The sequence below is a fragment of the Rhineura floridana genome, chromosome 5, assembly GCF_030035675.1.
Source record: "Rhineura floridana isolate rRhiFlo1 chromosome 5, rRhiFlo1.hap2, whole genome shotgun sequence".
Taxonomy (NCBI): domain Eukaryota; kingdom Metazoa; phylum Chordata; class Lepidosauria; order Squamata; family Rhineuridae; genus Rhineura; species Rhineura floridana.
This window is the reverse complement of record NC_084484.1, coordinates 59,253,813-59,278,272: the sequence shown is the minus strand read 5'-3', so window position 1 is coordinate 59,278,272 and position 24,460 is coordinate 59,253,813. Positions and strand designations below refer to the sequence as shown.

General features: G+C 40.6%; 1 protein-coding gene across 3 annotated transcripts in view; it reads right to left on the bottom strand.

The window, feature by feature from the left end:
- Positions 1–24,460, bottom strand: part of REV1 (REV1 DNA directed polymerase) — a 105,028-nt gene that overhangs the window by 56,388 nt on the left and 24,180 nt on the right. For all 3 annotated transcript variants that reach the window (XM_061626865.1, XM_061626866.1, XM_061626867.1), the window contains exons 2-6: positions 20,211–20,274; positions 19,500–19,632; positions 16,517–16,685; positions 13,874–14,023; positions 674–1,374 (exon numbers count right to left, since the gene is read on the bottom strand). In XM_061626865.1, the coding sequence (XP_061482849.1) occupies positions 674–1,374; positions 13,874–14,023; positions 16,517–16,685; positions 19,500–19,632; positions 20,211–20,274 (1,217 nt within the window). The remainder of the gene's footprint in view (positions 1–673; positions 1,375–13,873; positions 14,024–16,516; positions 16,686–19,499; positions 19,633–20,210; positions 20,275–24,460) is intronic.

Genomic DNA, 24,460 nt, shown 5'->3' with positions numbered 1-24,460 from the left:
AAGCCAGAAATCATGTACCAAGAGCTACTAGAAGCCGCCTAGTTTTTAAAAAGGATCCATTAATATCAGAATTATCCTAACTCTTGCTGGCCAGTGCATATTTACAACACTGGCCAAAAGAGGAGCAAGAGATAGGAATGTGCAATTTCCCCCCTAATACTTTATAATGCAACATAAGCGTAAATACATCAAGATGGCATTTTTAAACTACAAAGCTAATTATATCTTTACACATATATATTTACTCCTCAAATGCCACAGTATAACATGGTATTCCCTATAAAGCCTAACATTCCAGACAACAAATTTATAACGAAGCTACTAAGTCATCCTTTTCTGACAATTGGGTTTGATACAAAACACTGTATGTACAAAAGATTGTCAAGAGTGCAGGCACCAAAATTTGCTCAAACCCTTTGTGTGGGGAAGGAGCAGTAATACCTCTTGGCATGCACTCCAGTTCCCACAGTTCTAAGACTGCCCACAAGCAAGCAGCCCTAACTATGACACAAGAGGAAGACTGCACTTTACGTTATAGTCCCTTATCAAAATATTTTGCAGGCCCAACCTGCCCATCACTGGCTTACACAGGAAATTCAATTAGTCAAAATATAAGCTGCTTAAGTGACAAGAGTGAATGGCATTTTTTGACATAATCTTACATAGTATTTACCTGAGTCAGCTTTATTAATTGTAGATTGTCCTGCTTTCATTTTTTTTAACTTTTCTCTTCCTGGGAAGATAGCACTGTTTTGTCTCTGCAGTGTACTGACAAACTCTGTAAATTCACACTTCCAAGTAGATATATGATGCAATCTTGAATGAGAGTAAAAGTCAGAAATGAAATTGCAGTTTGAAGGTTTGGACAGAGGTGGATCTACCTTACTAGGATCAGGTACTGAAGTAGTGCTTTTTGTGCTTGAAGGCCCCTGAACTGTAGAGTGGTGAGCACCATTTATTTTAATATTACTGTGCAAAGATGAAAAAGATGAGTTACTCATAGTCCTATGAGGATTCCGTAAAAGTTCTGTATTTTTGTTGCTTTGTTGCAAATGCTGCATAGAGCAGTCTCTAAAGTCAGTGATTTCTTTCCTTTCCTCCTCTTGCACAGGAGTTGGAGACAGTCTGCTTGCAACATTGTTGCCAGAGTACACCAAGCTATCCTGTATCTTTAAGGCACTGTTGGAACTATGAGTATGTCCATTGAAAATGGAAATGCTGTCTCTATGATAAATTCCATTCTGTTTGTTAACAGAAAAGGCTTGCTCCAAATCCAAGACTCCTGTATCTTCAGTCTCATCTTCCATGTTTGATTTCCATATTCCATTAGCTTTGATTTCATTCTCTACTTCATGCTTCTTTACTAGACAATTTCTAAAAAAGAAGTTATAATACAGAAATCAATTTGAAAAACAGCTATAAAAAACATTTACCACTTCTGAGAAAAAATAATCTGAAGGCTGCAATCCCACATCTTACTGAGAATAAGGCCCATTCAATTCTCTAGGGTTCACTTCTGAATAGACAAGTGCAGGACTGTACTTTTAGAGCATTTATTACACTTAGAAGACACTTTCAAGTGGTTATAGTTATATTGTACATCCAAACAAATACATTTTAGATACCCAGGAAAACAGACTATGCATGATCCATGATCCAGCATAATTTAAAAATTCCTAAATCCTATGAACTTTAATGAGAGTGTAAAGGCCACACTACGCATGACGGTAACAGAACATGTCTTTAAACACAGGTCTGGCCCAATCAAGTGTAAAGGTGGCATTGTGGGGAACTTTAAAGTACAAGAGGCACTTGAGTACAGGGTGCTGAACCTCTCTCTCCCTCTCCTGTCACTCATCCCTGCAGTCCTCTTCCCCACTGCTTTTCTCCCAGATGGGTCCACTTCCAGTGTCAGAGACCAACCCAGGAAACAGTGATGTCTGGGGAGAGACAGTAGGGGAAGAAGTGGCAGGCAAGGAGATGGTCAGCAGCCCTTAACTGTCCACCTCTTTTACACTTTAAATTTCCCTCCTACCCATCACACAGTTGTTTAACAGATAAGCATAAGAATATATGAACAGCCCTTTGGATCAGGCCAAAAGGTATACCTAGTCCAGCATTCAACCAGATTTCTATGTGAAGTCCACAAGGAGAACATGAGCACAACAACACTCTCTAAGTGACTGGAGCAGAAATGCATTTACATGTCTGCCACCATCACATGCAGTTTAGGCCTTAAATCCGGGAACCTGTGACTTGCCAGTCATTGTGCCTTCTACATTAAATTTTACCCTTGTAGTTCCCTTTGGTACCACTCCCTATATATATGTATATGTGTGTGTGTGTATATATATATATATATATATATATCTTGTATTTTATGTCTTTTAATTATATTTTAATTGTATTTTATGTATTTTAATTTTAACGTTTTTGTGATTTTATTGTTTACAATTTTATTATGTACATGTTTGATTTTATTTTTGTAAGCCGCCCTAAGTGCCCTATTATAGGGCAGAAGGGCAGGACAGAAATATTTTAAATAAATAAATTGTTGGACTCCAGCTCCCTTCAGCTCCAGCCACAATGTGCAATGTCCATTGGATGATGGGAGCTGTAGTTCAGCAACACCTGAAGGGTCGTAAGCACCCCCCACCATAAGGACATGTCTAAATTTCTCCTAATGAGATCAGCAGTACTTAAAATTGCTTAAATTTCATTGATATATGCTCACCATTTATAAAGTGTGCTCTGATAAGCATTCTGAAGATAAAATTCCGAACAGTTAATTTACTATCCTTCTGTAGTAAAAACAGTCAGTACATTGATCAAAACATAGCTTCTATTTGTATGAGTTTCTCCTGATTATTATGTAATTTTGTTCAAGGGATTTAAAGGAAAAAGTTATTGCAAGAGTTTGGAAGTAACACTAAAACATAGTATAGCGTGACCAGAAGAAGCCATAGGTTCATGTACTCTTCCCACTCCTCTCCTTCAGCAGGGCCACAAGGAGGAGCTTGGAAGCTTTCACTTCAGTTTTCTGCTAACCACATTTAGCATTTCATTTGAACCCTAAGGTATGTTAATGGTAACTATGGTTTGTTTGAAACAAGTAAAATTCAAACTTTGGGTAACAAACTTAATTTCTGGATCTAGTTTATGACCACATTTCAGCACTGAAAAATTATTTGTTGCCTTAGTGGATGATCTATACTGAGAGCTAGAAAGAAGTAGTGTTCCCTGTTTGTTCAGCTGAGTGCCTCAGAAGTTCTGATACTATCAACCATAATATTCTTCTAGTCTGCCTATCAGAGTGGGTCTTGGGGGCATCATTTATAGTGGTGCTGGGGGATTTCTGCTTGACACTGTTGCCATTGACCTATGGTGTGCCACAAGATTCTATCTTATCTCCTTTGTTGTCTAATACCTGCATGAAACCACTGAAGGAGATCATCTGGGGACTCAAAATTTGGTGCTATTCATATGCTAACACCACCCAGCTCTCTTTCCTTTAAAGGACGCTGTGGATGTCCTGAACCAATGTCTGCAATTAGTGAAAGACTGGATATGAGCTAACAAACTGAAGCTTAATGCAGCCATTGTTTTCGGTCAGTAAAAAAAATGGGTCAGGGAATGTTGTTTTAGCCTGTTTTGGTTCAGGTTGTACTATTATTCAAAAGCCAGCTTCATAATAGCTTGCTGTTTCTTGACCCAACTCTGCTAACGAAGCTTGAGGTCACAGTAATAGCCAGAAGTGCCTATGCCCAGATTAGGCTATAGCTCCAACCACACTCATTCCTATAGGGCTGCTTGTGATGTTCCTATATTAATGTATATATGGTAAGTGTTGTTGTTTAGAAGATACATGGTAAGTGGAGTGAAAGAGGGGGAGTGAATGGGCAGTAGAATGCGAGATGATTGGCTGAGTGTTTAAAATGGCTGAACGTATAAAAGGAAGAGCGAGAGTGGAATCTGGGGGGGAGAAGAGAACTGAGTGGGTTGCTTGGTGGGGTTTAGAGAGTTGTTTGCCAGGAGGGAGGTGGAGTTCGGATTAGTATTGAGTAAAACCATATGCTTATGTGCCTTAAGAAGAAATCTTGTTAATCTTGTTAGCTTTGTTATCTGTAATAAATACTTAATTTGGTTTACCAAAGGCCTGATCCTTGGCTGGGGTTTCACAGACCAGAAGGGAGGGTAAGGTAATGACCAAGGCTGAAGGGGAACTGTAACAAATGGTGGCAGCGGTGAAGAGAATAACAATACCAGTATTCAGAGTCTCTGGGAATACTAGTATTGGGACGTTACTGGTGGTTGCCTAGCAGGGGGATCTGTTGAGATCTGTGCTAGAGCGGGGAGAGAAACCATAAGAGAGAGCGGTCCGGACTGGTGGAGTCCCTGGTGGTGCCTAGTGACAGGCAGTAACCACGAGCAGGTAGGAACCTGACAGGGAGAGCCAGGGAAGGGCGTCACATGTGGTGGTAGCGGTGGGAGAAAATAACAATACCAGTATTCAGAGTCTCTGGGAATACTAGTATTGGGACGTTACTGGTGGTTGCCTAGCAGGGGGATCTGTTGAGATCTGTGCTAGAGCGGGGAGAGAAACCATAAGAGAGAGCGGTCCTTCCTTTTTTTTCTACTCCCTTCTGTTTTTCCCAGCATTATGGTCTTTTCTAGTGAATCATGTCTTCTCATGATGTGTCCAAAGTATGATAACCTCCATTTCATCATTTTAGCTTCTAGTGACAGTTCTGGTTTAATTTGTTCTAACACCCAATTATCTCTTTTTTTCGCAGTCCATGGTATGCGCAAAGCTCTCCTCCAGCACCACATATCAAACGAGTTGATTTTTCTCTTATCCACCTTTTTCACTGTCCAACTTTCACATCCACACATAGAGATCGGGAATACCATGGTCTGAATGATCCTGACTTTGGTGTTCAGTGATACACCTTTGCATTTGAGGACCTTTTCTAGTTCTCTCACAGCTGCCCTCCCCAGTCATAGCCTTCTTCTGATTTCTTTTTTTTTTTTTTTTTTTTTCAATAATTTTTATTCAGATTTTCATAAAACATACAAGACGAAATCATAAAACATTCAAAGACAAAAAACAAAATCAAAAATAGTTAAACAAAAAAAGAAAAAAGAAAAAAAAAAAGAAAAATAAAAAATAAAGAGTAAAATATTGACTTCCCATTTGTCAAAGATCAAATCAGTTATAAGTCTATAATATATAACAATCCTGTCTCTTAAGTCATATTATAAAATCACTTTCCTCCAGTAGTTATCTTACTTAATCATCAAATCTCATAAACATTACTTTATTCTTTCCACAAAAAGTCAAAGAGAGGTTTCAATTCTTTAAGAAATATATCTATCAATTTTTTTTTCCAGATAAGCATATCGATTAATCCATCTCATTACTAATTATGATAATCTTATTGTCATAACCATAGTCAAAATAAACATTTCAATTAATCCATCACATCAGAATCTGTTAGGTTCAGTAATTTCAGTAGCCATTGTTCTATTATCCCTATTAGTTCCATTTTCCATCTTCCATCTTCAGTAGTCTTGTTAAGTCCAGTAATTTCAGTATCCAATCTTCCATTATCAGTATTCCATAATAATCTTGCTGTCAAAGCCATAGTCATATAGTAAGAGTCTGATGGGAATTACCTCTATCCCAAATATTTTCTTGCCATCCATTCTGAATAGGTTGCTGAAATACTGCTGTAAAATCATATCTCTGTTCTTTTTTTCAAAATACACTGGGTCATCTCTTGAAAGTTTTTCCATTGTCACATGGCTGCAGTTAATTCCATAGATTTTCTCTATATTGGGCTCCATCACATCATTCCAGTCCAGAAGATTATCCATGCCATTGATAACTTTATCTCTAGAATCTTCATTAATTTCTTCAGAGATAACATTGAGTTCCAAACAATAGATTTTATTTCTAAAGTCCATAGACTCCAAATCTTGTTCCTGTTCCACGTTTGTTCCAATCTCCGGGATCTCCTCTCTCACAGGGACCCCTGTTCCAGTCTCCAGGGTCTCCTCTCTCACAGGGACCCCTGTTCCAGTCTCCAGGGTCTCCTCTCTCACAAGGACCCCTATGTCTTTAATCTCCTGTGTCTCCAAACAATAGATTTTGTTTCTAAAGTCCATAGACTCCAAATCTTTTTCCTGTTCCACGTTTGTTCCAATCTCCGGGGTCTCCTCTCTCACAGGGACCCCTTCCAGGGTCACCTCTCTCACAGGGACCCCTATATCTTTAATCTCCTGCTTCATTTTACTCAATTCAATTTTCAGCTCCTTACAACCCTGTCGCAGGTTTTGTTTCGTTATCTCAATCTCATCCATTATTTTCTGAAACATAGTTATTTCCAGATTCTCAGCCACTTTCTTAATTGCCATTTTAAAAGAAAAATATAGGAAAACCACTTCTTATTTCAGCAACAATTGGGTTAATACTCCAAACTTGGTGACATCACAGTATAAACAGAGCAGACAGCCTTATCTCTCCATGCTTAAGTAAACAAAATGCAGTTCCCAGGATCGAAACAATTAATGGCGGTCGTCAGGAAACAGATTCGTCAAAATAAAATAGACCAAAAAGAGAGTAGTCTCAGACAATATAATATTCTTCAAAATAAAAATCTGGAATAGAAATCCCTCTTCTGTGTATATCTTTAGAATGCAAATCCAGGACAGCTTTTTGCAACAAAAACAGAGATAAGCTATTAATTAGTGAGTAGCAGAGAGAAGTTATGGCTCCCCAGTGAGATGTCAAAAACCGATCAATCTGGCAAATCTCTTTTAAACAGCAACAATTTAAGTCAAGTAAAAGAAAAATATAGAAAGAAGGGTGCTTGCCTGTTAGTGCGTTCTCTCTTAAAAGATAAGATGAACGTTCGCTTTATCAGATAGAGCTTGTTGTTGAAAATCCGTCCCACCTTCGTCGGCTGGACCTCGTCCCATAAATTAATGAGATCTGGTCGTCCCAACAAAAATAGGCTTTGAGGTTAATCTCTTCGTTTCTCCCTACCCGGGAGAAGTTTAATCAGTCAAAAAAAAAAAAAATCTGACTGATATATCTGAATAAGCTTCTTTTGAGGCAGGAGCCCGTCTCAAAAGCAGGCACAGGCTAAGTCACCCTTCCCGGAAGCCTTCTTCTGATTTCTTGACTATTGTCTCCATTTTGGTTAATGACTGTGCCAAGGTATTGATAATCCTTGACAAGTTCAATGTCCTCATTGTCATCTTTAAAGTTACATAAATCTTCTGTTGTCGTTACTTTAGTCTTTTTGACGTTCAGCTGTAGTCCTGCTTTTGTGCTTTCCTCTTTAACTTTCATCAGCATTCGTTTCAAATCATTACTGGTTTCTGCTAGTAGTATGGTATCATCTGCATATCTTAAATTATTAATGTTTCTCCCTCCAATTTTCACACCTCCTTCATCTTGGTCCAATCCCGCTTTCCGTATGATATGTTCTGCGTACAGATTAAATAAATAGGATGATAAAATACACCCGTCTCACACCGTTTTCTATTGGGAACCAATCAGTTTCTCCATGTCCTATCCTTACAGTAGCCTCTTGTCCAGAGTATAGGTTGCGCATCAGGACATTCAGAAGCTGTGGCACCCCCATTTATTTTAAAGCATTCCACAGTTTTTCATGATCTACACAGTCAAAGGCTTTGCTGTAGTCTATAAAGCACAGGGTGGTTTTCTTCTGAAATTCCTTGGTCCGTTCCATTATCCAACGTATGTTTCCGATATGATCTCTGGTGCCTCTTCCCTTTCTAAATCCAGCTTGGACGTCTGGCACTTCTCACTCCATATGGTAAGAGCCTTTGTTGGAGAATCTTGAGCATTACTTCACTTGCATGGGATATTAAGGCAATAGTTTGATAATTACTGCATTACCTGGGATCCCCTTTCTTTGGAATTGGGATATATATTGAACACTTCTAGTCTGTGGGCCATTGTTTAGTTTTCCATATTTCTTGAAAAATGTTTGTCAAAATTTGGACAGATTCAGTCTCAGTAGCTTGTAGCAACTCTATTGGTATGCCATCTGTTCCTGGTGATTTGTTTCTTCCAAGAATTTTAAGAACAGCTTTCACCTCACTTTCTAAAATTTCTGGTTCTTCATCGTATGGTTCCTCTGTGAATGAATCTGTCATCCTTGCATCTCTTTTATAGAGTTCTTCAGTGTACTGCTTCCATCTTCCTTTTATTTCATCTCGGTCAGTCAGTGTATTCCCCTGTTGATTATTCAACATCCCTACTCTTGGTTTAAATTTCCCCTTCATTTCTCTAATCTTTTGGAATAGGGCTCTTGTTCTTCCCATTTTGTTGTCCTTTTCCATTTCTATACAATAACTATTGTAATAGTTTTCTTTGTCCCTACGTACTAATCGTCGTATAGTTGCATTTAGGGTTCTGACCATGTTTCTATCTCCTTTTGCTTTTGCTTTCCTTCTCTCTTTAACCATTTTAAAAGTTTCTTCAGTCATCCATTGGGGTCTTTCTTTTTAACTAGAGGTTATCGTCTTTTTGCATTCTTCCCTGATAATGTCCCTGACTTCAGTCCATGGTTCTTCTGGTTCTCTGTCAACTAAGTTTAAAGCCTCAAATCTGTTCCTTATTTGATCTTTATATTCTTCTGGGATGTGATTTAAATTGTACTATATTTTGGCATTATGATTGCTTTGTTGTTCTTCTTTAGCTTTACTCTTATGTTTGATACGATCAGTTCATCATCTGTACCTCAGTCTGCTCCTGGTCTTGTTTTTGCAGAAAGTATGGAACTTCTCCATCTTCTGTTTCCAATTATATAATCAATTTGATTCCTATATTGACCATCTGGTGATGTCCACGTGTACAGTCGTCTTTTTGGTTGCTCAAAAAATGTGTTGGCAAGAAACAAATCATTGGCTTCACAGAATTCAAGAAGTCTTTCCCCTGCTTCATTTCTGTCTCCTAAGCCCCATTTCCCCACAATTCTTAGTTCTTCTCTGTTCCCTACTTTTGCATTCCAGCCCCCCATGATTACCATCATATTTTGTTTTGGTGTGTGATCAATTTCCTTCTGTACTTCTGCATAAAATCTCTCCAATTCTTCTTCTTCTTCTGCGTTTGACGTTGGAGTGTAGACTTGGATTATGGTTATGTTAATAGTTTCCCGTTTAATCTCATTGATATCACTCGCTCAGACCTTGCATTGTAGCTCCTAATTGTTTTTGCTACATCACTTCTCACTAATAAAGCAACCCTGTTTCTTCTTGATTTCTCATTTCCTGCATAAAATATTTTGTAGTTGCCTGATTGAAGATGTCCCATTCCTGTCCATTTTAATTCACTCACGCCAAGTATTGTAATGTTGATATGCTCCATTTCTTGCTTGACAATTTCTAACTTTCCCTGGTTCATGCTTCTCATGTTCCATGTTCCTATGGTGTGCGTCGTACAACTCCGGACTCTCCTTTCACATCTGTGCGCATCAGCCTCTGGACGTCCTTTCAGCTTTGGCCCAGCTGCGTCATTAGTCACAGTGCTACTCGTACTTGTCCTTTGTTCTTCCCCAGTAGCTCGGTGAGTGCCTTCTGACCTGGGGGTCTCATCTTCCAGCACTATCTCGTGTTGCATTTTGGATACTCTGTTCATGGGGTTTTCGTGGTAAGAAGTATTCAGAGGTGGTTTACCATTGCCTTCCTTTGAGTTTGGATGCATCTTAGTCTGGTGTCTCAGCTTTGACCATTCTGCCATGGGTGCCCCTGTTAGGAGTCTAGCCTCTTATTCTAATCTCCTGACGGCATTGCTCTCAGCTTCTTCAACACTCTCAAACTCCCTCACCACGTTAAGGTGTGCATCCTAAAGGGGGATCCTGTCTTTAGCTGATTTTATTTTAATATTGAATTGCCTTGGGCAGTTTAAGTGGAAAGATGGGATAAGAAGTGACTAAAATAAAATAAATACATTTTAGGATTGATACTATGATTCACAGTGTCAGCAAAAAATGCACATGAATGAGCAGAATTGTTAATGGTCCAGTGTAAGACCACTGTCATTCTAAAGAAGCCACAAGTAGAACCATGTTAACATAGTAGCTCGTGCTACAATGCTAGAAACAGCCATTATTAGCATAGGTGGCACAGTAGTATCACACAACTTTTCTAAGTGGCAGGTAAATGGTGAGCCAAGAACATCACAGTGGTAGGAGGAAGGATTGTATGGTTCACCTAATATGCCTTTCAGTCACTAAAGGTGGGTGGCCTGTTGACTGGCAAATAGGGATAGAGACATGTGCAAGTCAGGGAGGGAGGTGGGGGGCCAAGCTATTGAAAGACTGGGCGGCAGGCGCTGGAAGGGTGCTGCTAGCAGACCACACCAGAATAGGGGAACGGGATAGATGCATTATACCCATCCCCTGTTCCGGGTCGGCCCAGAACCAGACGAAAACTGGGGGACGCAAGGTTTCTACCGACCTTCGACTGTTGCTGTGTAATGCCAGGTCTGTGGTACAAAAAACTTCGCTCATCCATGATATGATCTTGGATGAGAGAGCAGACCTGGCATGTATTACGGAGACTTGGTTGGACGAGGCCTCTGCTCCCATTCTCGAGGCCATGTGTCCACCAGGTTTCCATTGCGCACAGCAGCCGAGGGTGGGAAGGCGGGGAGGGGTCGTGGCAGTCATCTACCGAGAGTCCTTGGTTTTTGCCAGACTCCCTCTCCATAGAACTCAATTTGTTGATTGTATGTACTGGAGGATAGGCCCGAAGGGCAGTTTAGGGATCCTGCTAGTGTACCGCCCACCCCGCTGCACGGCAGACTCCCTGGCCGAGGTGCTGGAGGTGGTTTCGGCTGTACGGGCGTTGTCCCCAGAATTGTTAGTGCTGGGTGACTTCAACGTGCATGCCGAGACCACTCTCACTGGAGCCCCTCGGGATTTCCTGGAAACCATGGCTTCCTGGGAACTGCACCTTAGTAATAATGGGCCCACCCATGTAGCCGGTCATGCTCTCGACCTTGTGTTTGTCCTGGAAGAGGAGAGTAGTGCTCTGAAGTTGGGAGTGGCTTATTCCACTCTTGTGTCATGGTCAAATCACTACCTGGTAAACATGGACTTCTCAATGCCGCGCCCCCTCCGCAGGGGCGAAGGACCCATTAGAATGGTCCGCCCCAGGCGCCTGATGGATCCGGATGGATTCCTAACTGCGCTAGGGGAACTGGAACCTGCTGAAGGTCGCCCGGTCGAAACCCTGGTGAAGGAGTGGAATGATGAGATCACCAGGGCATTAGACCGGGTGGCTCCGAAACGTCCTCTCCCCCTGAATAGAACTCAGTTAGCACCGTGGTATACACCACGGTTGCGTACTCTGAGACAGGAGGTGAGATGACTAGAATGCCGGTGGCAGAAATCCTGCTCCGAAGATGTCCGGACACAGGTTAGAGCAGCAGTAGCTGTCTACCAAGTGGCAATAAAGGCAGGAAAGAATGCTTTCTTTGCTGCCTCTATTGCGTCTGCGGAGTGCTGTTCCAGGTGGTCCAAAGCCTGGTCGGTCCAGTTGCTCAGGAACCCTTGGAACAGTCAAAAGGCCTCCTGTGACATATTGGCAAAGCACTTCGCCGATAAAATCGAACACTTACGGAGCTCGATCCCGTGTGCCGTGGACACAGTAAGTGAACCAGAGTTGGCCAGTTGCATGCTGGTAAGTTGGGATCGGTTTCAACTTCTCCCTTCTGAGGATGTGGACAAGGTGCTTTCGACTGTGAAGCCTACCACTTGCCTAACTGACCCTTGCCCATCGTGGCTCCTTGTGAGCTGCAGAGAGAAACTGGGCATGGGGATTAAAGTGGTGGTAAACGCATCCTTGCAAGAGGGTGTGATGCCACTAGCTTTCAAAGAGGCAATTGTAAAGCCCATCTTAAAGAAGCCCTCCTTGGATCCCCAAGTTTTTAATAACTTTCGCCCAATTTCAAATTTACCATTCTTGGGCAAGGTCATTGAGCGAGTGGTGGCCAACCAGTTGACAGCACACTTGGATGAAACGGATTACTTGGATCCATACCAATCGGGTTTCAGGACTGGTCATGGAACTGAAACAGCCTTGGTCGCTCTGGTGGATGATATGAGGAGGGCATTAGATAGGGTAGAATTCAACTTTCTTGTCCTCCTCGATCTCTCAGCGGCTTTTGATACTGTCGACCACAGTATCCTTTTACATCGCCTGGAGGGATTGGGAATTGGAGGCACTGTATTACGGTGGTTCCGTTCCTTTCTCTCCGATAGGTACCAACAGGTAGCATTGGGGGAGGAGGTTTCAGACCCTTGGCCTCTCAATTGTGGTGTGCCACAGGGCTCCATCCTCTCTCCCATGCTATTTAATATTTATATGAAGCCGCTGGGTACAATCATTAGGAGATTTCGGCTGCAGTGTCACCAATATGCGGATGACACTCAGCTCTCTCGTTTAAATCTTCACCAGAGGTGGCTGTGGAGACTTTGTCCAAGTGCCTGGAATCTGTGAGTGGATGGATGGGAAGGAACAAGCTGAAGTTGAACCCCGATAAGGCCGAGGTGCTACTCGTGGGGGACAAGAGAAGGTTGGGAGATGTTGACCTGAAATTCAATGGGGTGAGTTTACCCTGAAGGACCAGGTCCGCAGCCTTGGGGTTGTACTTGATTCCAGGCTGTCCATGGAGGCTCAGATTTCGGCAGTGAGCCGGGCAGCCTGGTATCAACTACACCTCATACGAAGGCTGCAACCCTATCTTCCTGTTCATCAGCTCCCACTGGTAGTACACGCCCTGGTCACCTCTCGATTGGATTACTGTAATGCGCTCTACGTGGGGTTACCCTTGAAAACGGTCTGGAAATTACAACTTATACAAAACGCGGCGGCTCGACTACTTACGAATAGTCGCCGCAGGGATCACATCACACCAGTGCTGTTCGATCTAAACTGGCTTCCAGTTGCTTTCCGGGCCCAATTCAAGGTGTTGGTATTAACCTTTAAATCCCTATACGGTCTCGGCCCAGTTTATCTAAAGGAGCGCCTTCAACGCCACCAATTATGCCGCCCGACACGATCAGCCACACAGGGCCTTCTCTCAATCCCGCCGACAAAAACAGCTAGATTGGCGGGAACTAGAGAGAGGGCATTCTCAGTGGTGGCCCCCACCTTATGGAACTCCCTCCCACAAGATCTATGGCACGCCTCTTCCCTAAATGTATTCCGTAAAGCCATAAAGACCTGGCTCTTTCAACAGGCCTTTGGGATTTCCGGGGAGGGTTAACTGTTATGACTGAAATGCCTCTAACCCTGTATTAATATTGTTTTTGCTGCTGTATTGTTTTCACATTGCATTATTGTATTTTATTGTATTGTGTTTTAATTGTTACATGTACGTCGCCTAGAGTGGCCAATGGCCAGATAGGCGACACATAAATTAAATTTTATTATTATTTTATTATTATTATTATTATTATTAAAGGGCAAAATACGGCTGATTAATATCAGATACTAAATTACAAAAGCACTGTAACAACGAATATAGTGGGAAAAAACCTGCTACACATATGTATAAAATTAGGATGCAAGATTACATTCTTAACTGTGCTAATTTGAAAGCTTTCTTTGTTATGTTGCTTAGTTTAAATAGGCCTTCATTTGAACAACAAAGTACAAACTAAAAGTTGACAAAAATTATTTGTTTTGTAAACTTAGTCCACCCAGTTTTAAAGTATGATTTGAGATGCGCCCAGAGATCTTCTAAGAGCAGAACAAACACTATCTAACATGATGATCAAAGTTGGTCCATCAACATAATCTGAATTTGTAAATAAAAGTAATTACTTACACCCTGTTGATATCCACAGAGATATTGCTAGGACCTGGGATAGGTTCTTCGGATTTGCATATGGTATTAAAACAGAGGCCTTTTTGGAAACTTGACTGTTTTGTGTAAAGCTGATATGGAATGTATGAAAGGAGCCGTCCAGCCTTTATGCTGTAAAAAACGTGAGAATTTAATTGATCAAGGACTTCAAAACAAATATTGTCTTTATGTATTTTAACCTGTTTTATTATGCTGTACACCGCCCTGGGAGCTTATTGCTATAGGGCGGTCTAAAAATGTAATAAAATAAATAAAATAAATAAATGTAGTTTGATTGTCTTCTTTGCAGTCACTTCATTGTCTGATTATTTTATATAGCAAACAAAAGTTACTGTATTGGAAACTTATTAGAATTTTAAATGCCAGGGTCTGAAGGCAGCCTTCTAGGTCTCCTCACTGGTCCTGCTCTGTGCCTTCTTCAAGTGCTTTTTGCCTGGATGGAACATGTCCTTGAACTGTGATAGTGCCTCATGCTTGCCTGGATGGGGGACAGAAACCTCCAACAGTGGTGTGGTTAGAATATAGCCTATCGTACAAAAATAAAGGTCACATCTGTTGCTCCACCCACTTCATATCTGGTCCTACCCACTTTTTGCCTCTGTCCCTGCCTACCATTGGCATGCACCCCCTGGAAGGTTGCCCATGAAGACATGCGGCCCTCAGACTGAAAAAGGTTCTCCACCCCTCTTTTAAGGCTAAGATCCAAAGAGTTGCCCTGAGAGATGAGGGACAGGATAAAAAAAGACACACTTTATAAGAGCCCAAGAGCTTGGGAATACCCAGTGTGATCCGGAGGTATATTCAACCTCCCTCGACCATATCATAATCAGCTTTTGAAAACCTCTTCTGTTCAAAAGTGATTTGCCATAAGATGCTGATTGTGAGTTCGCTGTTTGAGAAACATAAGCTCCAGTCCCCACCTGAACACACAGTATAAGTTGAACTGTTCTTTGGACCCTGATCCAAAATGTTTTTAGTTAAAAGAAAAAAAGAGGGCTGCAATAAAATTAGAAATCGGCATTGAAAATATACAACTGCTAAAACTATTCCTGAATAAAATTATGTCCAATTAAATCTGAATACTGATATAAGAGTGCATGATGTGCAATTAACAACAGAAAAGATTTTTCTCCAATTCCGGCAAAGGGAGAAGGTAGAGATCTTTTCAACACACTTCACTACAGAACGTTGACAGTTTGGTTTGTAAATTTTTCAATTTCTCTGCTTTACATGCTTTATGAAGCAAAATTTGTGTAGATGTTGCATTACTTTAGTTCTTAATAATCTTAGATAATCCTTTAAGTGAAAAATTACACTTCAATCAATGTTTTTAAATCTTGAGGTTGTGGATTCAAATGCAGCTTCTTTAACAACGGTCTACCTGAAGCACTAGAGTATTCTCTGAGGGGTTATGATGTGATAAATGCAGCCAAGTCCCTGTTATGCAGAAAGGGAATGTAATCATGCATGGTCTAGGGAAATGCATTGCCAAATCAGAGCAATACTAAAACTTAATTCTTCATGGTTATTTCCCATCTAGCTCCAATCTGTATGCTAAGAAGCTTGGCAATGGATCAAAAGCCAATACATGCTGCAATTAAGAAAACTACAGTAAGATCACATTACCCAATTAAAAAAACAGAACTTGTTAGCACTTATGTGGTCAGATTTCTAAGGGAATAGTGTAATCATGTCTGTTGCAATGAGGAGTTTCAAGTTTAAATCATTTGTTTTCCCAATATGTTTAGTACAATTCAAACGACATTTCAGTAAAATAACTGCTACTGTCTGAAGAATGCAAAATAACGCAATAATGTTTAACACATGTAAGGTATCACAATTTACCTGAGCAGTTCATTATTTGCTTTATAAATCCTAAAATCAAAAGTCATTTTACATTTTTATTAAAACTAATGAATTATTTCCATTCTCTTAAACGTCCTTATATTAAGAAATACAGACAACAGTATTTCCAGTAAGATGAAAAAATGTTCAGCTTTGCCTTTGATCTCTAGTTCTGAATTAGCAATCCATCATGAAATCAGGAAATTGTTGCAAACCAAGTGCTTATCAGAGATACAGTTTTTCTGCTTTACATTTATAACATTAATTTTAATCAACATGTTAGTCATCCAGTTTTATTAATCAAACCCATTAATTTCAGCTTATTTTAGTCAGCAAAATAAGCTTGGAATTAACTTGGAATTCATTCAGAATCCCCCTTCAATATTTTGCACTCAGTCCCCATTATATTTCATCAGTGTATCACAGAGCTATAAGATAATGCCAAATGTCTACTGTGAACATGATTACATATTGTTGAAAATGTTTAACATACATGAAATAAAAATAATTTTCTAGAATACAATTTTGTTTGATGCCTCTCCAAATGGAAATGTCGGTCCTCACATTTGGGACATTTAAGCCACAAATGGGAAACCTGTGGTCTTCCAGATGTTGTTGGAATCCAATTTAGCCCCAGCCAACACAGTTAATGATTGTGGATGATGGGAATTGGAATAAAACAGTATCAAGAGGTCTACAGGTTTCCTATCCCTGATTTAAATAGCGTTATCAGTCAGGTTATAATTCTTCAATATTTACCTATCTATTATCCATTCTGGTCGAACTACTTTTTCCCCACTGAGTTTTTTTATTTTGGCATTTGGAAGATTTGTTGCAATAATGTGTGTTGTTTTGGATCTAGAATAGTATACATGATATTGACCTCCATGCAACATCATTAGCCGCCTCAGTTCATCAGCTGAAGGATCTGTAATAGATTTATGAAAAAACGTTGGTAAGTCCTTTTAAATGTGGAACTACAGAAACCATACAACTGAAGTATTCTGTACAGTGCTTTTCATTTAAGAGCTGCTCCTAAACATGTCTAAAATACTTTAATGAAGAAAGTGTAAGATAACAATTTTAAAAGCTGCCATCAATGGCTTCTAATAAGGACATCTGATTATTATATTTTTTATTCCCTATTACAGGAAAACAAATGGAACGTGGAACAAAATGTTGTAGTGTGGAGTGTTACTCTTCAGCATTCCAGCCAATGAAACATGCCTTCTTTCAGGATACTGTATTCTACTTCTACTTCCCCTTGGTTTTCCATTTTCCTTCCTTCTAACAGTCAGGTTTCTATGCCCACTGAACATGTTTAAGTTCTTGTTGTTTTTGGGGTCTCCCCAATGATTTTTTGTACTTCTACAAACCTTTGAGTACCTCAGAGCATGGCGTACATACAAAATAGTGGTGCCATCTTGGGCTTGGCTACATACATGCCAGCACTCAAAGAAATGAGTGCACCATGACAGAAGCCATTACTATAGCAGGACGGATGTTGGATCTGGTTTTGTGACTAGGTAGACAAGGAATGTTATGGAATTTGAGGTGGGGGTATTTACAATAACACACTATCATGGCAAGACCTTTTGGGAAGCTCTTGGCAATTAAGCATGCTGGGTGACACAATGGTCCAAGTCATGGAACAAGTATGACTGAACACAAATGCCTGCTATGTAGCGGAGACGCAAAAGGTTTTATTTTGCTTCCTCCACTGCATCCTGTTCTGTGGTGATAGATTTGTTGAAATCTCTCCTGGACGGAAACCTCGGCAGCCTGCTGTTGAAACTTTACAAAGCACTTCTCTGAAAGTGACACCACTGTCGTGGCAGTCCCTGTGGAGGTGTTCTGAGAATGGTTTCAAATTTTAATTCAGGAGGCCCAAGGATATAGACAAGATGCTTGTGGCTGTCCATCTAACCAAATACATCCTTGGCCCAGGCCCATCATGACTGATAAGGGCTAGTGGGTATGTGTGTGTGGAATGGGAGGCCGGGTGTCTCTGTGTCAGGGAATATAAACTATATTAGAAGGACTGGGGAGGATGTATTGGAGATGGTGTTGCTTTATATGTGAAAGAGGGCATTGAATCCAGGAAACTAGAAACCTCAAAAGAGGCAGACTCTTCCACAGAATTTTTTGTGGGAGGTGCTACTGGGCCCCAAGAGTAATTTAGTACTGTGGACATTCTATCATCTCCCTGATCAAAATGCTCAGGGAGATCTTGAGATGAAAAATGAAACTGAGGAAGTATCTGAACTGGAAAATGTTGTAGTAATGGATGACTTCAACTACCCTGACATAGACCGGCTACATATGTGTTCCAGTCATGACAAAGGTAAAATTTCCAGATACCCTAAATGACTGTGTCTTTGAACAGTTGGAACTGAACAGAGGGGTGGTGACCCTGGACTTAATCTTAAGAGGTGCCCAGGACCTAGTGTGACATGTAAGCATTGCCGAATTGATTGGCAGCAGCAACCATAGTGCAATTAAATTAAACATACATGGAAATGCCCAATTGCCAAGAATATCCAATAGTGTCACCTTTGACTTCAAAAGAGGAAACTTCCCCAAAATGAGGGGATTGATAAAAAGAAAGCTGAAAAGTAAAGTCCAAAGGGTCAAATCACTCCAAAATGCTTGGGAGCTGTTTAAAACACAATATTAAAAGATCAACTGGAGTGTATACCACAGATCAGGAAAGGTACCACCAGGGCCAAGAGGATGCCAGCATGGTTAATAAGCAGAGTCAAAGAAGCTATTAGAGGCAAAAAGGCTTCCTTCAAAAAACAATTCTTGCCTGAATGAGGAGAATAAAAAGGAACACAAACTCTGGCAAAAGAAATGCAAGATGACAATAAGGGATGCTAAAAAGGAATTTGAGGAGCACATTGTTAAAACTGTAAAAACCAACAACAAAAGAGTATTTCAATATGTTAAAAGCAGGAGACTGTTTAGGGAGGCGGTTAGCCCTTGGATGCCAAGAGAGTCAAAGGTATGTTAAAACAGGATAAGGAGATTGCAGAGAAGCTAAATGAATTCTTTGCATCAGTCTTCACAATAGAAAATATAGAGCAAATCTCTGTGCCTCAACTAACTTTTGCAGGAAGGGAGTCTGAGGAACTGAGGCAAGTAGTGGTGACAAGAGATGAAGATCTAGGCTTAACAGACAAAATAAAAACTGACAAATTGCTGGGTCCAGATGGCATCCTTTTTATTAATTAATTAATTAATTAATTATACTTGTAAACCGCCCCATAGCCAAAACAAATACAATTTAAAATACATCTTTTAAAAAACAATTTAAAACACAATTTAAAAATTTAAAACAATATAAAACAATATAAAATAATAGTTTCCCAGCAGGGCTGAGAAGCTGCAGGAGGAGAGAATGTGTGAATCAAGCACACTCCAAAACTTGCATTTTGAAACACACACTCAGTTCAATTGGAAACCAGCCTTATATCCTGGCCAACTACAATAGTGAAGTGAGAGTACATATCAAATAGTGCATGACTCTGAATCATGCACATAAGATTATCTAGTGTATTCTGGAGCATTTTCAATTTTCTTGGGGAGCTAACCTGGCCAAAAGCAATCAGCAAAAGATTCTAACCACGAGGAGAATGAAATATAGATATGCCTTCTCTATGCCTGCTCCCACAGTTCAGCTCTCCCTCCACCTTATTTTTCTTAAGACACTTTTGAACAGTAAGAGAGTGAAAACGATCACCTGTAAAGCCATTGACATAGATGGCGACTCCATTAAAGATACTAGATGAAGTTCCATCTTTTTGATGTTGCATAGCTGCTTCTGAATGGAACTGATCCTCCAGTTTCTGGACTTTGGCAGACATATATCCTCCCTGGAATTTCAAACACAACCAACCTTTAGATATTGATACTTCGACTGTTTTGTGTCTACCTATGGAAATTGGTCAAAAAGTTGCAAAAAAGTTACAAGTCTTTGAAACTCCTTAATATCAATTTAGTTTTGGTTTGGATATTCATTTGTGGAAACTTGAAAATGGAATAACCACATGGACGTTTTGTACCTATTATTAGAACATTTTTATATAGCCTTTCACATAAGGTGTCAAAGCAGTGTACAAGAATTAAATATATATAAAAATGTAATACAAATAAAATGCTGCTAATAACCCTAGGCAGGGTTAAAATCACAGCCAACTGACTATAATTAAGCACCTACAAAAGCCTGAACATTTTTAAATAAGAATTGAAAAAAAATTATCATATGCAACTTTCCTAGCCATGAACTGGAGAGTATTACTCAACCACTCTGGACAAGTTAGAGATTAAAACACTTTGGCTATATTATAGAAATAAAATAGTTACATTAAAGCTACTCATAAACTCCAGCAAAAAGCAAGGTAATTCTAAAAAGTTATGTTTATACTTTTTGAAAAATATGGTTTGAACATACCCATGTCCCCCAGCCATCTCTATCACTGGCTCGTTTTCTCCATCCACCTTGCTTCATAGTGAAGCTATTAGGGAGAGAAAAAATATGTTCAGTATTGCTACCATACAATTTCAAATTGTCCAGTCAGAAATAAGAACAGGTGTAGGAGCTACAAATATTTACATTGGGAAGACTTTAAACAACACAAATGATATATCCATTATCTTTGCACAAAATGTGAATGTGCCTGATACCGCATGACAAGTCTATCTTTGACCTGAGGTACTATCTGCCCATATATTGGCCCAGTCTTGCAAACAATCTCTCACCTGCCTGAACAAACCAAAAAAGCAGGTGTCATTGTGACATCCAGGCCAAACTAGATGCAATGCCATTGATGCAATTAGCAATTGTTCACATATGGTGTAAGGCAGTGATTCTCAAACGGTGCGCCGGGGCACACTGGTGCGCTGCAAGAGGTGACTAGGTGTGCCGCGAATATTATGAAAGTATATTATTATTAAGTTATTTTTATTCATAGTTTAAAATATATTAATATATTTTTAATTTTGTATACGAAGTGCACCAGAAAATTTTTATATATTTTACAGTGCGCCGCGAACCAAAGAAGTTTGAGAACCACTGGTGTAAGGGGTAACAGCAATGGAGTCAACTTAGTCAGAACCTCATCCTCTTGCAAAGATCAGGTCCAAGCTTCACCAGAATGAAGTTATGACATCAATATCATAAATAAATGCACACTAATGGAGTCAACAGAGAGTCCAAGGTATATCTACTATCTCCAACCACAGAGGATGAGATATCAACTAACAGTATAACCCTAGCCAGAAATCCTATTGAATTTAATGGGGCTCACTCAAGCCCTATTGAATTCAGTGGGTCTCGCTCCCAGATCAGCGGAGTTAGAACTGCAGCCTTAGTAAAAGGCAAAAGATTTATGTGATCTGAGGAGACAGAGCTGCCCCTAGGCACCGGGAAGCAGGGCAGTTGCCCCGGGCTCCGCGCTTTGGGGGCCCCCCGCGCTTGGCGATTGGGCTGCGGTGGGGGTTTTCTTCTCTCTTCAGCCGTGCAGCGGCCATCTCTCCAGCCGCTTCCCAAGCTGATTTTAGGCAGGAGGTTTGAATCTCCTGCCTGCTCTTCGGCTGCGTGTCTGAGTCAGTGGCTTCCCTGTGCTGCTACCGTTCATCAGCTGTGAAGCGGGTGTGCAGCGCTTAGCCAGCTAATTTTAGGTGGGAGGTTTGAATCCCCTGCCTGCTCTTCGGCTGCGTGACTGAGTCAGTGGCTTCCCTGTGCTGCCGCCGCTCATCAGCTGTAAAAATCTAGATTTTGACAAGTTGATTAATGATTTTGCAGAAGTGAAAGCAAGGAAAATAAATCTTTGAGAATAAATATAGTTTCTTATATTTGTATTTTAATTTTAATCCGAAAATAATTGCCCATCAACAAAAGCAGCCAGGCCCAGACATTTACAGAAATGATTCAATTCTGTCATCCTCGATATTTAAAACAATGGTTCTGCACAAAGTGTTTTCAACTGTTTAGTTAGGAAGATAAAGATGGGAAAATATGCCTAGAAATAGACTGCCATATCTAGCAGATATCAACAAAGGGAAGACAAATGTCGAGAGGCCAGTGAAAAAATGGATATGTATGGAACAGGTTGACCAGAGGCCTATTCCCTCAAGTGAAGGTAATCATATTTGTATTTAATAAGTTGTTAGCCTCATGTGTAAATATTATAATTACATATATTCGTAAATAAAATCTCTCTCTCTCTCTCTCTCTCAATATATATATATAGAGAGAGAGAGAGAAAGAATGTGGGGGGGGGAACTATGCTTTTGCCCCAGGCCCCGCACATGCTAAGGGTGGACCTGTGAGGAGAAATCAGGAAAAAAAAGAATTGCAGCTTTGTTAATCAACCACAGTGTTATCAGAGGGTTAACTATGTTACCCAGTTCAAGAAAGAACCACCAAGAGTCCTGTAGCATCTTAAAGACTAACATACATTCTGGTATAAACTTTCATTGAGTAACTATTTTCCTTTATCCGTATAAGCACCTCAGCAAGGGAACATAGCTCACATATCAAGTCACATTGTAATGAGGCTAACATCACTTTAGCCCAGGGGTGGGCCCAGATCCAGCAACCCAAACTCAGGAAGTCACCTTCCAGCCCTAAAGTGTAATCTCCCAATATCAGGAAATAAAATCCCTCTGCCTGCTCCAAGCAGAGGAATCTTTATTTATAATCTTAGCACTAAGAACCACAGTGCTGAGATGGGAGATAAGCTGCTCTTTTAACAGTAAAAGGCAGCATTTCCAATGCTCAATTGCAAAGAAAAGGCAGTGTTTCCAGAGGGCTGGAAATGCTGGGTGAGAGAGTGTTTGCCTCTGCATCTGTGTGAGACTGTATTTATGAGTGTTTGATTGCATATGTGTGGTGTGCAACAGAGAGAAGGAGAGTGCTATATGATTGCATGTCAGGGGAGTTTTTGTGCTTGTGGTTTGTATGTGTTGTGTGTGTGTGCATGCACTGGCCACACCCACTACTAGCATGTGGCCCTCAAAGTGATGTCTGACTGTCAATGTGGTTCTTTGGTTGAAAAAGGTTAGCCACCCAGTGTCAGCCCCATGCCTTTAGAACAGAGTACACAAGTGGGAACTTGGCCATGGAGAACTTTGGAGAGGAAGAGCACCACCACACACCCCAACATCAGGAAAAATGAAAGGCAGGACTTCCCGGAAGATTGTGGCTGCCTCTGAGATGAGCTCTGTCTCAGAGGAAGCTTTTTTCAGTTTAAAATCAGTCAAAAGGGAACTTTGACTGGTGTAAATGTTCTCCCAGGCAAGGGTGAACCGAATAGATTATCCACAGAAACTTCGTTGGGCTGTCGGTGGCTGGAATTGATCAGGAATTCCCTGGGAAAGGAAGGCATACCTAGCAGCCGAGGACGGAGTTAGGACTTCCAGCAAGCTGGGCTGAAAAAGAGCGAGACGTTTTTTCTTTTAAACGATCCACAATGGGCAAGCTTTCTTCTGTCTAATCTTATCATTTGGCTTAAATTACTACAGTAAAAGATTTGTTTAAGAATCAGCAATTAATAATAATAATAATTTAATATTTAGTCCGCCTATCTGGCCGAAGCCAATTAAGATACCTGGGTGAGTTACACTTCTCCCTTTTATACAAGGAATTAAGGAGGAGGAAAGAAAATTTAAAAAGCTTATCTTATTTTTTATGGCAAAAAGCAGGCCTGAATTTGGAAACTATAAAGATTAAAACAGATGAGGGGCAACTTACCCGAAGAGAAAATCTGATTTAGATGATTATTTGATTGATATATGTCTGGGACTACTTTTTCTTGGACTACTTTCTTTAGACGAATCTGCTGTTCGTGTATGTTACTAATTGTTCAGCGCTGTGAACCAAATTTGTTTTGCATTCTTGGACGTGCGGGAGATAAGAACTGTGCTGGCCAGATGTCAACAGGCCTGGAATATTAACTCCCTTATTGCTGGAAAAAGAAGCAAATTACTCTTTGCTTGGGAATTGTGGCTATATTGGAACATAAGAACATAAGAACATAAGAAGAGCCTGCTGGATCAGGCCAGTGGCCCATCTAGTCCAGCATCCTGTTCTCACAGTGGCCAACCAGGTGCCTGGGGGAAGCCCGCAAGCAGGACCCGAGTGCAAGAACACTCTCCCCTCCTGAGGCTTCCGGCAACTGGTTTTCAGAAGCATGCTGCCTCTGACTAGGGTGGCACAGCACAGCCATCACAGCTAGTAGCCATTGATAGCCCTGTCCTCCATGAATTTGTCTAATCTTCTTTTAAAGCCGTCCAAGCTGGTGGCCATTACTGCATCTTGTGGGAGCAAATTCCATAGTTTAACTATGCGCTGAGTAAAGAAGTACTTCCTTTTGTCTGTCCTGAATCTTCCAACATTCAGCTTCTTTGAATGTCCACGAGTTCTAGTATTATGAGAGAGGGAGAACTTTTCTCTATCCACTTTCTCAATGCCATGCATAATTTTATACACTTCTATCATGTCTCCTCTGACCCGCCTTTTCTCTAAACTAAAAAGCCCCAAATGCTGCAACCTTTCCTCGTAAGGGAGTTGCTCCATCCCCTTGATCATTCTGGTTGCCCTCTTCTGAACCTTTTCCAACTCTATAATATCCTTTTTGAGATGAGGCGACCAGAACTGTACACAGTATTCCAAATGCGGCCGCACCATAGATTTATACA